The sequence below is a fragment of the Crocuta crocuta genome, unplaced genomic scaffold, assembly GCF_008692635.1.
Source record: "Crocuta crocuta isolate KB4526 unplaced genomic scaffold, BGI_CrCroc_1.0 scaffold241, whole genome shotgun sequence".
NCBI classification, from domain to species: Eukaryota; Metazoa; Chordata; class Mammalia; order Carnivora; family Hyaenidae; genus Crocuta; species Crocuta crocuta.
The window spans coordinates 2,687,729-2,702,480 of record NW_027527807.1 but is presented as its reverse complement, the minus strand read 5'-3'; the positions used below and the strand labels follow the sequence as shown (position 1 = coordinate 2,702,480).

General features: G+C 43.1%; 1 protein-coding gene across 1 annotated transcript in view; it reads left to right on the top strand.

Annotated features, from left to right (window-relative positions):
* Positions 1-14,752, top strand: part of LOC144239787 (transmembrane 9 superfamily member 2-like) — a 66,390-nt gene that overhangs the window by 4,868 nt on the left and 46,770 nt on the right. Inside the window, exons 2-4 of the mRNA XM_077773964.1 lie at positions 4,234-4,361; positions 6,842-6,953; positions 13,657-13,802. Of these exons, the coding sequence (XP_077630090.1) occupies positions 4,234-4,361; positions 6,842-6,953; positions 13,657-13,802 (386 nt within the window). The remainder of the gene's footprint in view (positions 1-4,233; positions 4,362-6,841; positions 6,954-13,656; positions 13,803-14,752) is intronic.

Below are 14,752 nucleotides of genomic sequence, written 5' to 3'. Positions count from 1 at the left end.
ATGTTTAACGAAAGTAGGGCTTGAGCTCATCTGAAGTGGGGCTTGTGCTCACCCGAACATAGGCATTGAATTTTTAATTTCAGTAATTATTTTTCTTATTTCTGCAAGTTTTGAAAAAGCTTTTAATTAATTTATTTTGAGAGAGAGAGCAAGCACGTGCAAGTAGGGGAGGGGCAGAGAAAGAGGGAGAGACAGAATCTCAAAGAGGCTCTGCACTGTCACTGGAGCCCTACATGGGGACTCAAACCCACGAATTGCCAAGATCATGACCTGAGCCGAAGTCAGACGTTTAACCAACTGAGCCCCCAGGGGCCCCTTATTTCTGCAAGTTTTATTTTGTTCTTTGGCAAGTTTGCTAAGTCATTATTTTATATGTTTCTATTTTATGCACGTGCTGTCTTTTTGTATTTTACCTTTTTTTAAGGATAACAAATGTAATTAACTTAATTTAAGCTTTATTTATTATTTTTTCTCTTGAAGTTAATTTTAAATCTGCTTCTGATTACTCCTGGATCTGAAACGGTTGCAGGTTTGTTTCTGCCAGTTCTTGCTCATGATGCCTTTTTTCCTTGTGTGCTTCATGATTTTGACGACATAACACATGGCTCTTAACGATGGTTTGTGGAGTTTCTTTGAGCCCTGGGGTCAAAGTACTTTCCTCCAGAGAGGATTTTCATTGACTTCTCCCAGGGGTTTTTGGGAAAATGCCAGCCTGGGACCACCGGAAAGCAAATTCATGACTTGAATTTCCTGGGGCCACTTAGGTGATGGGAATCCAAACTGCGCATGTATGTAAGGCTGGCCTGTGGCCGCAACTGTTCAAGGAGAGTTCCCCGACTCCCCTTTTCTGTTTAGCACCAAGGCCATCTTCCCTGTGGTCTTTGGGGGTGGGGAGAAGGCTTACTTCTTGTTCATCTTTACCCTGAGGGTATTGGTTTTGAGAGGGGTGGGTGGTTTCAGAGCTCTCTCACCAGGGAGGCCCTCCTCCAGTTCCTGCGTCTTTATTCCACGAGGCTGCCCAAACTGAAGTTCAAGTTTACCCAGATCAGGGCGATAGCAGCATCAGCGCCCCCTCACCCAGGTTACCTCCCTGGCTTCCTGCTTTCTCTTAGAATTTGACATGATAGTTCCTTACTTTCTTGTCAGCTCATGTTTCGTTTTTGTTTTTAATTTAAAAGAGTTTATTTTGGGGGTACCTAGGTGGCTCAGTCGGTTAAAGCATCGGACTTTGGCTCAGGTCATGATCTCACCATTCATGAGCTCATGCCTCGCATTGGTTGAGCTAGAGCCCCGCTTCTCTCTCTCCCCCCACCCTGCCCCGATGGAATTCTCTCTCTGTTTCTGCCCTCCTTCACTTGAGCCCTCTCTCTCTCAAAAAAAAAAAAAAAAAAAANCATACAGAAGAATATATATGGCAAATTCTAAATTGCATCCCAATGGTTTTTGATCCAAATTCTCTTCCCTTTGCAATATGCCAAACTACCTCTTGCATGTTTTTGACCCCCGTAGGATATTAGCTCTTAGGACATGGCTAAGAAGAAGCGCCTGGCACATAGTAAATGTTCAAAAATATTTGCTGAATGAGTGAATGAATGAATGAACGAAGCAAAGTTCTCAGCCCGGTGATCTACTGGGGAAAACAATTGAGTAGGGGATGTAAACGTGTAAGTACACGGACTACAATTCCATGTGGTAAGTGACTGAGATATGAGAGTGACTGTGCTATGAGAGCACAGAATAAAGAATTCTCTGTAGTCATTTAGCTGACCCAAAGGTTGGATCCTTTGTGTCTGAGAGTGGTTGAGTGGCTTTTCATGAAGTTGACTTAATCCTCACAGCACCCATGAAGATAAGTACTGTTATTGGGCACCTGGGTGGTTCAGTCCGTTAAGTGTCCCACTCTTCACTTGGGCTCAGGTCATGATCTCATGGTTCATGAGACCGAGCCCTGTCCTGCGTGCAGAGCCTGCTTGGGATTCTCTCTCTCCCTCTCTCTGTCTCTGCCCCTCCCCCGCTCACCCTCTACCTCTAAAATAAAATTGAAAAGGTAAGTACTGTTATGATTTCTACATTACAAGTGTGGAAACCGAGACCCTGAGGGGTTAAGCAGCTTGATCACACAAGCTAGTGAATGCCATACCTGAGCTTTCCACCTAGGCGGTTTGACTATGGAGTCTACATCCTTAACCACTGTGCTGTGCTGCTTGTGCGGCTTCTGTTAGTACAGCTCATGAACATTCAATACCAATACATGGTATACCTACCTCAGTCTGCTAGCTACATTCCATTTCCCTATATGGTCAGGCCATATTTCATTCAACTGTATGGATAGTCTTATTTTCTAGTTTCTAGTTCTTTGCAATAATGGACAGAACCACCGTGAGCAGTACTTACTCTCCACCCCAAGTTGATTGTGATACTCCCTAAAGGGGCACTCTTCTTTTTTTAAAAAATATTTTTTTAAAATGTTTTTTAATTTATTTCTCAGAGAGAGAGAGAGACAGCGTGAGCAGGGGAGGGTCAGAGAGAGAGGGAGACACAGAATCTGAAACAGGCTACAGGCTCTGAGCTGGCTGTCAGCACAGAGCCCGACATGGGGCTCGAACCCGTGAATGGTGAGATCATGACCTGAGCTGAAATTGGACGCTTAACTGACTGAGCCACCCAGGCACCCCCTTCAAATATTTTTTAAAGTTCATTTATGTTGAGAGAGAGAGAGAGAGCACAGCAGGGGAGGGGCAGAGAGAGTGAGAGACAGAATCCCAAGCAAGCTCTGTACCCTCAGCACAGAGCTCAATGCAGGGCTTGAACCCACAAACTGTGAGATCATGACCTGCACCAAGATCGAGAGTCGGACACTCAACTGACTGTACCACCCAGTCGCCCACCCCCAGTAGAATCACTCTTATTGTCTGTCATCACTGCACTAAAGGATCACTAAAATGCCTTCAGGGCTGTCACTCTCAATTCTGGGATTTGCAGAGCCATGATTCTTAATCTGGGAGTCTTGCATGTTGCAGATTACTCAATATGGTAATTGACAAGGCTCATTTGGAGTCATTTTCTGAAGATTGAAGGGCTTGGGTGATGTAACAGCTAATATTTATTCAGGGCTTCCTGTACTAAGCACTGCACTAAGTACATACGTGATTCGTTAAAAAAATTTTTTTAATGTTTTATTTATTTCTGAGAGAGAGAGACAGTGTGAGTGAGCAGGGGAGGGTCAGAGAGAGAGGGAGACACAGAATCCGAAACAACCCCCAGGCTCTGAGATGGCTGTCAGCACAGAGTCTGACACAGGGCCGAACCCACGAACCGTGAGATCATGACCTGAGCCAAAGTCGGATGCTTAACCGACTGAGCCACCCAGGCACCTCTATGTGATTTTATGTAATCCTCAACAATTCTATGAGCAATCCTATTTTTTTGATTAAAAAACTTTTTTTTAAGTAATCTCTATACCCAACATGGGGCTCAAACTCATAATCCTGAAATCAGGAGTCATATACTGTACCGTCTGAGCCAGCCCGGTGTCCCTATTGTCCTCATTTTTAAAAAGAGGAGGGGCACTTTGATGGCTCAGTCTGTTCAGCGACCGACTCTTGATTTTGGCTCAGGTTATGATCTCACAGTTTATGGGATCAGGTCCTGCATGGCACTCTGCACTGACAGGGTGGAGCCTGCTTGGGATTCTCTCCTCCTCTCTCTGCCAATCCACTGCACATGCACTCTCTCAGACACAAAATAAATAAATAATCACTTAAAAAATTCTAAAAAATAAAAATAAAAAGAGGAAACAGAGGGTCCAAGAGGTTAAATGACTTGTCTATGGTCATGTAGCTAGTAAACGGCTGTGTGATTGCATAGCTCATATCGCAGAGCCTTCCTTTGCTAGGGCTGCTCTAAGGACACACTACAAAATTGATAGCTTAAAACAACAGAAATTCACTGTCTCACAGTTCTGGAGACTGGAAGTTCAAGATGAAGGCGTCAGCAATGATGGTTCCTTCTGAAGATTCTGAGGGAGGACTGGTGGGCAAAATAGATGAAGGGGATTAAGAGCTATGAGCTTCCAGTTATAAAAAAAAACGTAAGTTATAGAGATGAAAAGCATAGAGAATATAGTCAACATTCTTATCGTGTATCTCATTTTTATTCCATGGTCAGATTTTATATGTTTTAGTTTCTAAGAAAAGTTCAAACTTCTTTAAAATTTCTTTTATCTCCTCACAGTCTGAATACAACAGAAGTAATACTTACTTCCTCATCAACCACGTTGATATTACTATTACATATCACAGGGAAAGTGGAAGAAATTGGGGTCTTGCAAGATTGGTTTCCGCTCGACTTGAGCTCCAAAGGTAATTAGAGAGTATCTTTTATAATCGGCTCCATTCATTTAAAAATGAATTCAGAATATGGAAGTTCTCAACTATAATTTTCAATTTTAGGATACACACGTGGTGTCATCTTAGACATACAGTTTGAAAAATCAAATAGGTAATTTGGGGCGCCTGGGTGGCTCAGTTGGTTAAGCGACTGACTTCGTTCGGCTCAGGTCATGATCTCGCGGTTCGTGGGTTCGAACCCCGTGTTGGGTTCTGTGCTGATGGCTCAGAGCCTGGAGCCTGTTTCAGATTCTGTGTCTGCCTCTCTTTCTGCCCCTCCTCCCCTCATGTTCTGTCTCTGTCTCAAAAATAAATGAACATTACAAAAAATTAAAAAAACCCAAATAGGTGGGTTTATAAAATAGATTTATTCCCTTCTACCTGTAGTTAGCATTTAAATAACATGTAATGTGGGTAAGAGACTGAACAGGTGACCTTTCATGTTCCAACTCTAAGATCCTTTGACACTATAGGATAAATTAGTACTCTTCAGTTAAGACAGGTCAAGAGGGGAATATAACACACAATGTATAAAATCATGGTCCATTATGGGAAAAATATACAAAACCTGAAATATTAAGATGAGGAAGTTGTCCCTTGAAACTTATGTGGAGTATATTAAAGGAGGCACATATGGTATAATTTTCTGAACACAGAGCAAGGAATTAGGAAACTTGGATTTTAGTCTCGTCTCTCCTGGTTCCATTTTGGAAGTGAACCCAAAGTTTGTAGAAATGAATCAGACTTCAGTATTTTTCTTAAATAAATTTTTTTATGTTTATTATTTTTGAGAGAGAGGCAGAGCGCAAGTAGGGTAGGGGCAGAGAGAGAGACAGAATCTGAAGCAGGCTCCAGGCTCCGAGCTGCCAACACAGAGACTGATGAGGGGCTCGAACACATGAACCTGAGCTGCAGTCGGCCACTTCACCGACTGAGCCACCCAGATGCCCCCTGGGCTTCATTATTTTTAAAGCTACTACCCTATTTTACTTTAGCCAAAGCTAAATGATGATGCCTAAAGGGGAAAGAATAGTTAGAGAATGTATTGTGCCAAGCTTTTGACCATGGGTAGGTTAACTTGATCTGTCATAGGTTTTNCAACCGACTGAGCCACCCAGGCACCCTAAAGATTTTATTTTTAAGTAATCTCTACGCCCAATATGGGCCTCGAACTTGCAACTCTGAGATCAAGAATTATGAACTCTACCGACTGAGCCAGCCAGGTGCCCCATGAGAAGGTTCTTAGGGACACGTTTCCCCCTGCTCTCCAAAAGTAGAACGTTCCTCTAAACGCTTTTGGAAGTCGAAATGTCAAAAGCGAAGAAGCACTTGCCATTATATGGAAAATTTTGTGAGCATTCCCAGACTCTCCAACTCCCCTCTCTTAGGCTTTTCTGATACCTTAAGGCACATTCTTGCTATGGATGCACAAAATAAACCAAGATAAAGGGCAGATGCTCACAGACACAGTTCAAAGCTCTGGGGGCTTGATGTAGAAATGCTGAGTGTAGTTCCCAGAGAAGGCGCTGGGCGGCGCCACTCTCGCTGCTGGGGCGTGAGCTGCCTCTCTACTGGTTCCCTCCAAAGCCAACGCTGAATGCTCTTTTCGATTTTTCAGAAAAGTGAAAATCCTCTTCGGATTTCTTTCAGTTAGTGAAAACAGGTACTAATGTATGTCTTTCATAAAAGCAAAGTGGCATAAAGTGAGCTTCGGAAAAGCAGGGGACACCTGGTTCATGTCTTGGGCAGTTTTTTGACTCTCATTTGAGTGTTGGGGACATTTAGAAGCAAGGGTGTTTTTTTTCATTTTTTCATTTTTTGATTTACATCCAAGTGAGTGAGCCTATAGTGCAACAATGATTTCAGGAGTCGATGCCTTAATGCCCCTCACCCATTTAGCCCATCCCCCCCCCCCAGCAACCCTCTGTCCTCCGTATTTAAGAACTCTCTTGTGTTTTTGTCCTCCTCCCTGCTTTTATATTATATATTATTTTTGCTTCCCTTCCCTTATGTTCATCTGTTTGGTATCTTGAATTCCTCATATGAGTGACGTCATATGATATTTGTCTTTCTCTGACTGACTAATTTCACTTAGCATGATACCCTCTGGTTCCATCCATGTATCCTTTGGATAAATACTTAGCAGTGCAATTGCTGGGTCGTAGGGTACTTCTACAAGGGTATTCTTTTTAAGCAGGCTTCATGCCCAGCGGGCTAGAACTCAAGACCTGAGCTGAGATCAAGAGTTGGGTGCTTAAGCAACTGAGCCACCCAGGTGGCCCAAAACAAAAGTATTTAAAATCATGAAGAGTTTTAAATATGAAATATAATGAAAGGCATATTTTTTCAGCCTGCTACTGTTACATGCCGGATTAGGCATGAAGCAGAAATTTACAATGGCAGTTTGGTATAAAAATTACTTTCTCTTCCCTCCCCGCTCCCTCTTTTCTTAGCTATAAGCATTCAGGTGAAGACCACCTAACCTGTAATGGACCCCCTATGGAAATTCCTCAAGAAGACACAGACAAGTTTAACGTAACCTACACTTATTCTGTGCGATTTGAAGTAAGTATTCCATGCCATCATCTTACTTTTGTTCCGAATCAAGTATATCACTATCATATACTTCAATAATGTTAACGCCTTAATTTTGATCATCAGAGTTATATAACTTAGCCAATGGCCCAGGAAAGTAGGTAAGTTCAAACCATTCAGAGGGCCATCATTAAAGGAATTCTGTATTACACCTACCACATTTCAGGCACTGTGCCAGGTAATTTACTTTGTCTTACTTCATCTGAGGGTTGAAAGAAGTACATGAGAGACCAGAGGGGTGTTGCCTGGGGTTGGCAGACTGGCCGGCTGCTCAAGTGGGACCTTACAGGAAGAGTAGGTTGTGGAAGAGACAGAGTATAGTATATATAGTGAGAAGAGCATCTGTATTGGGCTCACACTGACCTGTGGTTCAGATTGAGGCTTGGCCACTTACTAGCTGGGCGAGCTTAAGTAAGTCACGTGATCTCAGGCTCGATTTCTTCTCAGGTCATTTGATCCTCATTTTCAGAGTATATAAAGACCTTAGCATTGAACGGAGTGGGTCTTCGACATAGGGCATTTCTTATTGTTTCTACACATGTCATTTTACATTTGTAAGTAGCTATTTTTGTGAAGTGGTATGTATCTTGGGTGGCTAAATAGACATACAAACTGACTATTAACATTCTGGTGGTTAATCTAATAGCTCTCTGATGCCCGTGTTTCCCAAAGGTTTCTCTGAAAACTAGTTGCTTCATATTTTATTTGTTTTTGCTTTCTATTTTATTTTCTTTCGATTTATTTTAAGTTTATTTATTTTGACAGAGAGAGGGAGGGGCAGAATCCCAAGCAGGCTCAGCAGAGCTTCCCTCGGGCTTGAACTCCCGATCTGTGAGATCATGACCTGAGCCAAGATCAAGAGTCAGACGCTCAACCAACTGGGGCAGCCAGGCACCCCTTATTTTTGCTTTGTATTTTAAAAGGTGTTAGGTGAAGGCAGGATCCTATGACGAGGTTATTTTGGAGAATGCTAGGGTAAGCAATGNACATGGGCTTTGAGAGTATTCATTACATTAAAAACCACTGTGAATTTTCAAAAGATCATTATAACACGTAGCGTTTCGTAGACCATGGTAGAACTCATGGGGATATAAAGTTCTTCAGAATATACAAGGGAAACACTGCATGTGGTGCCAAAAAATATACAACTTTGTACAAATGAGATATTACATGTGCTATTTTCACCTCATGTGTATGTCATGCGTGTCTTTTCATGTCAATAGAGTCACATCCTTCTTTTTATTTTTTAATTTTCTAAAAAATATTTTTAGTTAAAAAATGTCTTTGTTTATTCCTTTTTTGAGAGAGCGAGTGAGCAGGAGTGGGGGATGGGCAGAGAGAGAGGGAGACACAGAATCAGAAGCAGTCTCCAGGCTCTGAGCTGGCTTGAACTCATGAACTGTGAGATCATGACCTGAGCTGGAGTTGGACGCTTAATTGACTGAGCTGCCCACGTGCCCTTATTTTTAAAATTTTTAATATTTATTTTTGTTTTAGAGAGAGTGCATGAATTGGAGAGAGGGGTAGAGGGAGAGAGAGAGAATCTTAAGCAGGCTCTGTGCTCAGTGTGAAGCCCATGTGGGGCTTGATCCCACTTCCCCGGGATCATCACCTGAGCTAAAAATGAAGAGTTGGACACTCAACCGACTGAGCCACCCAGGTGCCCCAGAGTCCCATGCTGTGTGGTGGAGGCCATAATTGACTTATTTAGTGCTCCATTGAGAAAAACAACCCAAATGTCTAATTTTTAATTACTATGAACAGTGCTTTCCTGAACATTCTTAGGTTTTTTTTCTTGTGTGATTGTTTCCTGAAGTTAAATTCCCAGCAGCAGGATTATTTAGGTGAAAATGTGTATGCATTTTGAGAACCCATTGCCAAATTCTTGTCCAGAAGAGTTGCTGGGCCTGAAGATGTGCTGTTTCCTTACATACTCAGCAGTACTAGGTTTTTGCTAATGTTTTAAAAATTTTGTTTCAGAATTGTATTTTATTTACTTATTTTTTAACGTTCATTTATTTATTTTGAGAGAGACAGAGAGAGTGCAAGTGGGGAAGGGGCAGAGAGAAAGGGAGGCAGAGAATCCCAAGCAGGCTTTGCACTGTCAGCACAGGGCCCCATGCGAGGCTCGAACTCACGAAACCATGAGATCATGACCTGAGTCATGATCAACCAAGAGCTGGACACTTAACTGACTGTGCCACCCAGCTGTCCCTTGCTTCAGAGTTTTAATTCTGGGAGTATCCCAAAGGGAGATTGATTCATATTAAACAAACTCCTAAGGGTCCAATGTATAAACCAGAATATCAATTTGTTAATTGACATGGAGAAATATAAATGCCAGGGACCATACCATTTGTGTTAGCTGGTTAGTAGCACATCTGCCTGGGATAATGATATATAAGAAAGCAAATAGATTAACTTTGGGGCTTTTATAGGGAAAGCCTTTTAAGACTACAGAGATTTATGCATTTCTCTTGTTAGTTTTTTTAAAGCTGTATCTCAAATTTTTGAGTCAGCTTTGCTCATACTTGATTTGGTATAAACGACTTATTTCTTAAAGCTTTAGACATGCTTTCTTGAGACCTAATCTCATTCTGTTTCTTTAATGTTTTATTTATTTTTGAGAGAAAGGGACAGCATGAGCAGGGGAGGGTCAGAGAGAGAGGGAGATACAGAATCTGAAACAGGCTCCAGGCTCTGAGCTAGCTGTCAGCACAGGGCCCGATGCGGGGCTCGAACCCACGAACCGTGAGATCATGACCTGAGCCGAAGTCGGATGCTCAACCAACTGAGCCACCCAGGCGCCCCTCCTAATCTCATTCTGAAAGCAATTCCAGTTTAGGGACGCCTTGCTTTGGTCCTTGTGTATCACCTATGTGGTTATATCCATTTTATAAATGAGGATACTGAAGCCCAGTGAGGTGAGTAATTTTCTCAGGATCACAGTCCGCAGGAGATGCAAGTGATATTCAAACTCAGGGCTGTCTGGCCCCCAAACTCATAGCTTTTCTACTGTACCATTCTGGCATTCTGTTTTAAAGGTCTATTACATTTTCTGTCCACAGAGTTACTCTAAAGAAAATGAGAAACGCATATGTTAAGAATGTGTGCATATGCTTTGTCTCATCCAGCTAGAGGTCAGGAGTACTTGAGCCTACGTCCTGTGGTTTATCTGAGGTAAAATTGTTGAAAACAGACAATTTGCTAGTCCAGTACATGTAGTCCTTCTGCTCTCGGGATGAAATACAGAAGGGTAATCTGGGGGAAGGAATGGAATATGCCTTGAAGAAATTAAAATAACCTTTCCCTGATGATTGAGAATATTATTAAAAGCCTAAGCTATTATCAGAAGTTGATCGAAGAACTGAAGCCCTTCTACATTTTTATCACTTATTCATCAGCTGTTTAAATGCAGTGGGGTGTCTGGCTGGCTCAGTGGGTAGAGCATGCGACTCTTGATCTCAGGGTGGTGAGTTCAAGCCCTGTGCTGGGCATGGAGCCTACTTAAATTTTTTAAAAAATTTAAATGTAGGAACTTTTATGTTCACAGTAAAAGCCAGAGGAGAGCACATCTAAATTGAAGGTCAGATTACACCGGGAGCCTATATGGTATAGTGCTAGTGGACTGTCTGCCATCAGGAAGCAACAGTGGCTATCAAAAGAGCTGAAGCTCAAGTTCAGATGCAGCTCTACCAAATGGGGGAATTTGGGGAATCGCCTTATTTGGGGTTAGGGCTCAACCTCTTGTTCCTTAACACGTTTACTCTAAAAAGCTTTTCCGGGAGAGGGAATTCTTTCCCTCTCATTGAAACTCATTTAGGGTTCGGGGTGCCTGAGTGGCTCAATTGGTTAGGCATCCGACTTCATCTCAGGTCATGATCTCACGGTTCGTGGGTTCGAGCCCCGTGTTGGACTCTGCTGACAGCTCAGAGCCTGGAGCCTGCTTCAGACTCTGTGTCTCCCTCTGTCTGCCCCTCCCCCGCTTGCATTCTGTCTTTCGCTCTGTCTCAAAAATAAACATTTTTTAAAAATTAAAAAAAAAAGAAACTCATATAGGGTTCTTAGGAGGCCTTTGGCCTCAATAAGTGTCATGATGCAAAGGACCAGACACACCTGACTTTGAATCCTGGCTCTGACATTTACTAGCTGTGTGAACTTCCTAATCTGTAAAATGGGGATAAAATCATCACCTCCTGTGATTATTCTCAGAGATATGTGGACTAACATCACGTTTAGCCCAGTGCCTAGCCTGCAGCAGACACACAATGCTTCCTTTTCCTTCCTGTGGACACAGGAGCACTTGATTTATAGGGTTTCACACAGCCAGAGCCCATGCATGCAAAGAGCGAGATTATGCGGTGAGAAAACACCAAGCCACAACAGTCTCTATTTGAACACCAGAGCGTTGGTGGGGGTGAGGGTAAGGAAGAGTGGCGTTGGATACCTCTGCTGCTGTTCATTTCATGGTCTTGAGGTGAAAAAATGCTTTCTTAACCCGGTGATCATGGTGCACATCAACACTTCCCTAGAACACGAGCTAAACAAGTCTGGAAAATGCTACTTTCTATGACTTCCTTTCTTAGCCTCACAAAGCACATTAGTGAACTATTTAAAAAGTCTCCTACTAAAGAAATCTTTTGACTGAGTCTAACTCACTCAGCATTTTACAACCACACTTCACTCTGGAGCACTCTTATGGAGCGGAATTTATATTGCATCATGGATCCCACTTGGGGTGTCCCATAACATAGTTTGAGCTTTCCGTCGACAAATAGGAAGCAAACCTTCATATGTTGGCAACTGTAATATAAAATAACTCAAAATCGCCTTGTAGCGTATGAAGGATTTTGTCAATTAGCTGGGCTGATGTCACTAGTTATTGAACTGCCTCAGTGGTAATGACTATTTGAAGTGGACGTTGAACTTGAATTTGAAAATCACTAGTTTTTCAACCTCCAGTTAAATAACCGATTCAGGTCGATACTACTGATGGATGTTAAAATCAGATGTGAATGAGGGTTGGGAAAACTGGTGAGTCTCACGGAGCAGAGGGTCACCACACACAGGATGTGCTAATCGCAAATGGGAAAATATAAAAATAAGTGAGTGGATAAAAAAAAGAATGAACATGAGTCCCTATCGGTATTTCTGGCTGAAATCCACACTACAGTTTTCGGGCTAGCCCTCTCCCCTTGCTCACTGGTAACTTCCTTCTCTGACGCTGAGAAGAAACCTGACCTCCATCATCTACAATATATTGATTTATTTGTTTAAAAAATTTTTAATGTTTATTTATTTTTGTGAGACACACACACACAGTGCGAGTGGGAGAGGGGCAGAGTGAGAGAGGGAAACACAGAATCTGAAGCAGGCTCCAGGCTCCGAGCTGTCAGCATAGAGCCTGATGAGGGGCTTGAACCCATGAACCGTGAGATTGTGACCTNGGAAAATATAAAAATAAGTGAGTGGATAAAAAAAAGAATGAACATGAGTCCCTATCGGTATTTCTGGCTGAAATCCACACTACAGTTTTCGGGCTAGCCCTCTCCCCTTGCTCACTGGTAACTTCCTTCTCTGACGCTGAGAAGAAACCTGACCTCCATCATCTACAATATATTGATTTATTTGTTTAAAAAATTTTTAATGTTTATTTATTTTTGTGAGACACACACACACAGTGCGAGTGGGAGAGGGGCAGAGTGAGAGAGGGAAACACAGAATCTGAAGCAGGCTCCAGGCTCCGAGCTGTCAGCATAGAGCCTGATGAGGGGCTTGAACCCATGAACCGTGAGATTGTGACCTGAGCCGAAGTCCGACGCTCAACCAACTGAGCCACCCAGGCACCCCTGGTTTATTTGTTCAGCCCTAACATACATGTAGTGTAAAAACTGATAACCCATACGCCTGTGAGAGACACATTTCTTCCTTCCTTCCTTCCTTTCTTTCCTTCTTAAATGGGAAATTCGATACTTATTGATTTTTTAAAATTTATTTTTGATGTTTATTTATTTGTATGAGAGATAGACAGCGCGTGAGTGGGGTAGGGACAGAGAGAGAGGGAGACACAGAATCTGAAGCAGGCTCCAGGCTCTGAGCTGTCAGCACAGAGCCTGACGCAGGGCTCGAATCCACTAACCGTGAGATCATGACCTGAGCTGAAGTCGGATGCTTAACCGACTGAGCCGCCCGGGGGACACCAAGAGACAAATTTATTACCTGGAATGCAGTGTGGATAGCACTTGTTTCAGTAAAGAAATTCCTTGTGTCTTTTTAAAAATTTCATACCAAGTCTTTGAGATCCTGTATGTATTTTACACTTACAGCTCATCTCACTTAGGACTGGCCACATTTCAAGTGATGAATAGCTACTTGTGATTCGGCACCACTACCTTGGCAAAGATCTAGACCTCTGTGTTTCCTGGGAATTTCCCCTCTGGTCCACGCTTCGTTTTGTTCCCCCCTTTCTGCTGCTTCTTACTCTCAGTACAGAAAATCTCACCAGGTCCTGCGACATGGCTGGATCCCAGGCCCTGGGCTGGGTGAACCACGCAGTCTCACCCTGTGAGGACTGTGGAAGCCTTCCATGTACCTCTGGCACACAACGTCATTCTCAGGGCCAGTGGGGGAGGGGTAAGCACAATCCTGACACAGGGATGGGGCAGGGGGACAGGGACAGGAAGCCAAACTCCACGCATATGTCAAAGCACTTAGAGACGTCAGCACCATGCAGCAGCTGGCGCTCCTCAGCCTCCTGGGTTGTGACCCCGCCCCTCCTCCTGGGCCCCCTCTGCCACCTGAGACCTCCTTGGACCTCCTGTACAGCCACCTGCAAAGTGCTGTTTGGAAGCGGAGCCCACGGTCATTGGCAAGCTTGTGGGCCTGAGCCTCTGGTCAGGCAGCTACTAGCTACAGAAAGGTCAAGAAGCAACATAATGTTCAGTTTAAAACATTCTTTTTGGTTTTTTAATTAAGCATTTTGTGGGGCACCTGGGTGGCAGTCTGTTGAGCGTCAGTCTCTTGATTTCCTTTCAGGTCATGATCCCAGGGTCGTGGGATCGAGCCCTGCGTCAGCCTCCACCTGAACTTGAATGATTCATGTTCCCAAATAGGTTTAAAGTTTCGAGTTTATATGACAAATACATTCAGAAGTTATTGAAGGATGGGTCACAAAGATTAACATCAGGGTGAAGGGCTTTTATTCATACATTTATATAACAAATATTTGGCGAGTGCCTGTTATATGCCTAGCACGAGACTTTTTATAAAGTAACTACTTTATCTTCATTTTTCATAATAGTCCTCTGAAAGCAGGTACTATTTTAAATCTCCATTTTATAGAAAATAAAACCGAGGGGCACCTGGGTGGGTTAGTCACTTGAGCGTCCGACTCTTGGTTTCAGCTCAGGTCATGGTCTCACAGTTTGTGAGATCGAGTCCCACATGGGGCTTTGTGCTGACAGCGCGGAGCCTGCTTGGGATTCTCTCTCCCTCCCACCCCCGCACTTCCCCCACTCTCGTTCTCTCAAAACAAATAAATAAGCTTAAAAAGAAATAAAATAAGGCTCATAGAGGGAAAGCTGCTTGCCAAAGTCCCAAATGTAAAGGATTATAAGCCAAGATTAGTTTGACTAGAGAGTCCAGGCTCTTGATGCAGCCTCTGTAATACATGGTGTGAGTTTAAAATGGGAAAGAATTACGGCAGGTGAATTAGCCAAGAAGGCTTTATGAGAGAGGTGTGTGAGGCCTTGTGGGAAGGCCAAGGGGCT